Raw genomic sequence first — 5,598 nt, 5'->3', positions numbered from 1 at the left:
TTAGCAATAAAATAAGTAAAGGAGCAATAATGCAACTCTAGAATGATCTCTGATCTTACTTGCATACCATGTACACATCTGTCAGCAATGTGCACTAATACACACTCGTTAACAACAGGTATACACAATGTTTAATCTGGTCACTATCTACCAGGTTATGTAACCCAGTCTACAAACCTACCTTTACCTTTACCTTTACCTAAAAAACTGCACATAGTTCTTGAAAAACCAATGTATTCAGATGTACAACAGTCAACAAACTAAATGTGAAAGATCGTCTATGACAATTTTAGAGAATCATCAGCAAGGTTAGCACAGTTCTTATGCCTGACTCAATCATCATCATCTGCAAGGTTTGCAAAGTTCTTATGCCCCACTCGATCATCAGCACGATAAAAATGCAGCAATTTTATGGGTTCTACTTTCTCCTGTAACAAAAAGAAATTCCACCATATTATTAGAAGATGAAATACCCATTATCAATTAAGTTACGAAAACAAACGCAGAAATGTTAAGCACCTCAACTATCTCTTCAGATTGCGAAGGGAAGTGAAATCCAATTGAGCAATTCTGCATAACTTCAGGGCTCTTGATCCATTCTCTGCGTGCATCACATGCCTTTATTTTGAATTTGAACATCTGCAAAAAGATTACGCAATATCCAATATATTCGAAATAAACTTGGTTATTAAAAACAAGACAAATATTTACCTAAAATAATAAGGAAAGGATTACAATATATATTAGATAAGCTGAAAGATTAGGAAAGGAAAATCCATGTAATAAACAAACCTCAGACAAAGTAAAAAAGGATGGGTGTTCCACGCCATCTCCATCAATAATCATACCAGTTCCCTGGCACTCCGGGCAGAATACAGATTTTATGTGTGCAGTAGCAACTTCCATGCCCTTTTCATTTCCAGTTTTATTGCCATCTGCTACAACCTTTTTCTTCACTCCTTGTCTAACATTTGGATGAACTAAACGACTTGTAATGATGTCAAATTCACACAAGAGTATCCAGTGTATAAGGCAGGACGTGTGAAACACATGGAAGGCCTGCATATGAATGCCAATGTCACTTAGGTAAATGAAATATGAATGCAACTCTTTTCCTCAAGTTTAAAATACATGTGTTATGCATACATTCATACAATGTAGTTTCAATATCACAAGTTCTAATGGAAGTAGAACCTCTCATGTTAAAATTTCACATAACCTAATCATGTGAAATTTTTATGTCTATCTCTTTCTTCATATGCATTAAATAATCCAATTATCATTAATGAAGAAAGAAATAGACACAAAAATTTTACATGACTTCCAAAAATTTGTCATGTGAAGTTTTAAAATGAGGGGATCCATTCCAAGTTTTTATACCAAGCTTTATTACTATCAAAACAAGATCACGTTTTTACCCCAGTTTCATTCCGACTGCAGCACGCTACTTTTCTAGTCTTCAAATTCAAAAGTGCCGCTACATCTTTACCAGGAAGCATTTTCTGTTGACAGATGTTACACGCTTTCTCTGCTGCTAAGCGCTGTTGCCGTCTCAATTCTTTCCTCACAGCCTTGCTTGAAATGAGCCTTGTGCGAAGAATCTGATTATTGCATTGATCTGTTGTCAAACTTGAGGTGGAATTGTCTAAAGCTGAAGACTCTTCTGTAGATGTATCATACTGATTGCTCAGAGACTCACTAATATCCTCAGGGTCAGACATTGATGTTTTTCTCTTTCGACCACTTTTCCTCTCATTTTCTGGTTCTTTCATAGAAGCAGGCAGGAGCAATGACTTGACTTCATCAAGCGATCTTGACCGACCCAAATCATAATCATAAGAGAAAATTACTATCGCAAAATCATGCTCTAGAACCTCAACACCATCTTGTTGACCATTATTCTCTTTTCCTAACCACTCACACCATATTCTTCTAATCCCATTTAAAGTGTTATCCTTCTCAAGGAACCTTGCAGCAATCTTCCCCCAGCCCACCTCCCTAACTTTTACATCAAAAGTTTCATCCCCAATCATCAAATGAGGAATCATCAACGTGCCATCATCATCCAGCATGTCATCATTCGAACTAGGTTGAACATCTGACTGAACCACTTCAGCTAACTCCACGATCTCAAGATTGTTGTCATTGTCACCAAACTGCAACAACCTGTTTTGGTTACCCTTTTTAATTGCCAAGTCTTCATCATTTTCGGTTGAAGTATCAAAGAAAACAACACCATCATTAAAAGGCCACGGTTTTGGCAGTAGCAGAGTAACCTTAGCAGCAGATAGTCTCTCCTTATGAAGATTTCCTTTCAAGTGATGGTACAGAACACAATCACTGTAACACGGCGCAAGACATAATGTGCAGAAATATATGAATTTTTTTCCGTTTTCACGTAGCTCAACATAGGGATGCCCTTGAGATCTAACAGTCCTTAGTATCTTTCTCGCCGCTTGTTCTCTAAGATTGGAAGCACCAGTCTTCGGAAGCCCTAATTCCAACTTTCCAGCCATTTGAAATTTCCCTCCAAAAGGCCAAACGCAAAATTCAACACCAGACAAACTTCAAGAACCAATAGAAACGCAAATACAGCAAGAATTTCTCTGAAATTTGAAAAATATGAAACTCCTACAGTTCTTCCAGATCAAGATTTCAGAGACAATTGTTCCAAACCCTAGATACATACCAGAAAATTTTCCAACACTGACACCTTCGTTTGACACGAAATTTCTTTTATATCCAAAGTTTGCACAAAGATAATCACACTAACAGCAAGGATTCGACGAATGCCAAGAATCAATGAGTCAATGATCCTATTCTTGGAATTTCGAGCTTAAACAGCGAAAAACAAAAAAAAACAAAAAGCAATGAAGAAATTTCCAAAGCGAAGTAAGGACCTTAGAACGCAGCTGTTAGACTAGATATTCGTTGCGTAATCGGTATGGAATTCTTCGGTAATCGTGGAGATCGTCCGTATCGGAGAAACGCGTCGAGAACAATGGAGAGAATCTCATACGAGCGCAAATCCTCCATTGACATCTCCATCTATCGCAGATAAGGACGAATATATGGAAGGTGTTTGGAAGGTGAGAAAGCAAGACAAAGTGAGGGAAAATGAAGAGGGAAGAAGGAAGATGAAAAGGCCAGAGAGAAAGAGAAACTAATGATTAACAGAAATGTGAGAAATGGTTTAGTTACAAAGCGATGACACGAATATAATGCGGGATTAAATGCTGGCCCTTGATGATTTATGATTAACGGTGATGGAGTGAAGTTGAAGCTTTTTGGATAAGGAAGGGTAGGAGTGGAATATTGTGTAGATTCGAATTTTTAAATAAGATTCCATTAATATTTGTGCCTTTTCTATGTAATATAAATGTTTAATAATTGAGAAGAATATTAGAAAAATATTAGTCACCACTCACTAGCCCGTGCAACGCATGTTATGTTCAAATTCTATTGATTTTAATTTATTATAGAATGATTTTTTATTTTTATTTTTGTCATAAGTGATTTGATCGCAAACGAAATATAATACAATGAAGTAACAAGAGTTGATCTTATTGCAATCTAATGATAATCTACAAGCTATATTCGGATATTTACTATGCTTATCTTATAATACTAATCAGATAAAAATGCAATACAACATCTAAATGCCCAATATATGACATCAAAATACCCAATTCATTCTTAAAAAAGACGTATGACATGATCAAATGAAAATAGTAAAATAGTGAATTCAGTGTGAGAGAGCAATAGAAGTTTTTTAAAATCTGAATAAAACCAATTTTGTCATTTTACAGAAAGTTCTAGAGAATGTATAGCAATGAAATAAAGATGTCAACATCGAGATCATGGTCGTTCAGATCCACTTCCATTAGTGTGTATTGTTAGGTTGAGTGCTGCTTCAACAAGTTTCCCAAAGAAGTTAATAAAATGTTCCAGCTGCCAAAAAACAATTGTTGCTGCCCAGGATCGAACTGGAGACCTTTAGTGTGTAAGACTAACGTGATAACCACTACACCACAGCAACGGAAGTATTGTTTCTTTGATCATGATAAAATACAAAAATTACACATATTGTATAACAACCAGTACCAGACCTAGGCTTTTTGACCCTTATGCCCCTTAATTAATAATTAATTACCAAATTGCCCCTCATTCAAAACTATTTCGAAAATTTACCCTTCCCAACAAACGGCGGCCCAGATCCATGTATGTTTACCGAGCCCGGTATAATTCTGTGAGGCCCGGCATTTTGATCCTAACGGCCAAAATTATAGGTGGAACATATTAAGGAAGGTTAATAACTAGGTATAACAGACTTTATTCATGGATAAAAAAAGAAGAAGACTATATTCCTTTAATTTATGAAGAGTTTCTATTCAAGGAATTTTAACTTTTAAAATTAAATCCTTCTAGATATCTGTAATTAGTTAATATTTTAAAAACTTAGAAAAACATTTATTATTTATATTTATTATTTATATTTATATAGTTATAACTTATGAGTACGAAGCTATGATTGCTGGGCTGATTTTGGCAAAGAAACTCGGAGCCGAGCAATTAGAGGTGTTTAGTGATTCCCAATTGGCAACTTCACAACTCAGTGGAGTATACCAAGCTCGGGGGGGAGATTATGATTAAATATTTGGCACGAGTACAGGAGTTGATGAAAGAATTTAAGGAGGTCCGAGTAGAGCACATTCGGAGAAACGATGATGCTAGAGCATATATGTTGTCAAAGTTGGCGAGCACTAAAGCCTCAGGAAATCTGAGGACCATTATACAGCAGAATATTCGAGCTCCGAGTGTGGTGTGGATGGTTGAAGAAGTGGATTGGAGAAGTCCAATTAAGGATTATTTGGAAAAAGGAAGGGAGCCAGGGGAAAAAACGAAAGCAAGTCGGCTGAGAAGAAGAACGACTTGGTTTGTCATGATAGAAGGACATTTGTATAGAAAAGGAATAAATTCTCCTTTGTTGAAATGCATAGCTCCACCGAACACAGAATATGTATTAGAAGAGATACATGGATTAATGGACATCATCTAGGAGGGAAGTCGTTAGCAAGGAAAGCTATACGAGCAGGATATTTTTGTCCAACAATGAGAGAAGATGCTAAAAAGCATGTACGCATATGTGAACAGAGTCAGAAGTTTTCTAATATATATCAAGTTCCTCCAGAAGAGTTGTTCACGATTTCATCTTCATGGCCATTTTTTAAATGGGGAATGGACCTTTTGGGTCTGTTTCCCAGAGCAGCCGGAGGAGTAAAATACTTGATAGTGGCAGCTGATTACTTCACCAAGTGGATAGAGGCAGAACTCGTAGCCACTATTACTACTCGGAAAATCCAGAAGTTTTTCATTGGGAAAATAGTCTGCAGGTTTGGTATTCCGGCTATAATCATAACGGATAATGGGACACAGTTCATAGATAGAAAATTTCGGCAGGTAGTAGCCGACTTGGGAATAAAGCACCAATTTGCAATAGTTGAACACCCACAAACGAATGGGCAAGTGGAGTCGGCAAACAAAATCCTGACAAACGGGTTGAAAAGAAGAGTAAAGGCATGCAAAGGAAGTTGGGTG

At 36.7% G+C, this 5,598-nt stretch overlaps 1 protein-coding gene and 1 non-coding gene across 2 annotated transcripts; both read right to left on the bottom strand.

Moving 5' to 3' along the window:
* Positions 1 to 3,164, bottom strand: LOC133301962 (uncharacterized). The gene is made up of 4 exons (XM_061501674.1): positions 1,419 to 3,164; positions 793 to 1,059; positions 520 to 639; positions 1 to 428 (listed from the first exon to the last, which is right to left on the bottom strand). The coding sequence occupies exons 1-4, from the start codon at positions 2,514 to 2,516 to the stop codon at positions 333 to 335; spliced, it is 1,581 nt and encodes a 526-aa protein (XP_061357658.1). The 5' UTR covers positions 2,517 to 3,164; the 3' UTR covers positions 1 to 332.
* Positions 3,165 to 3,966: 802 nt separating this feature from the next.
* On the bottom strand, positions 3,967 to 4,039 carry TRNAV-UAC (transfer RNA valine (anticodon UAC)). Its single transcript has one exon. It is a non-coding gene; the product is annotated as a tRNA-Val (tRNA).
* Between the last annotated feature and the right edge of the window lie 1,559 nt (positions 4,040 to 5,598).

The sequence above is a fragment of the Gastrolobium bilobum genome, unplaced genomic scaffold (assembly GCF_033153095.1).
Source record: "Gastrolobium bilobum isolate Gb01-03AN ecotype WA unplaced genomic scaffold, APGP_CSIRO_Gbil_v1 utg43820, whole genome shotgun sequence".
NCBI classification, from domain to species: Eukaryota; Viridiplantae; Streptophyta; class Magnoliopsida; order Fabales; family Fabaceae; genus Gastrolobium; species Gastrolobium bilobum.
Note: the sequence above shows the minus strand (reverse complement) of the source record. Positions and strands in the feature narration are given on the sequence as shown.

Coding starts and splice junctions, on each gene's coding strand:
- LOC133301962 (XM_061501674.1), bottom strand. CDS start 2,516: ATGGCTGGAAAGTTGGAATTAGGGCTTCCGAAGACTGGTGCTTCCAAT. Junction 640..792: donor CCTTTTTTACTTTGTCTGAG/GTTTGTTTATTA, acceptor ATCTTTTTGCAG/ATGTTCAAATTCAAAATAAA. Junction 429..519: donor AATCTGAAGAGATAGTTGAG/GTGCTTAACATT, acceptor TTTTTGTTACAG/GAGAAAGTAGAACCCATAAA.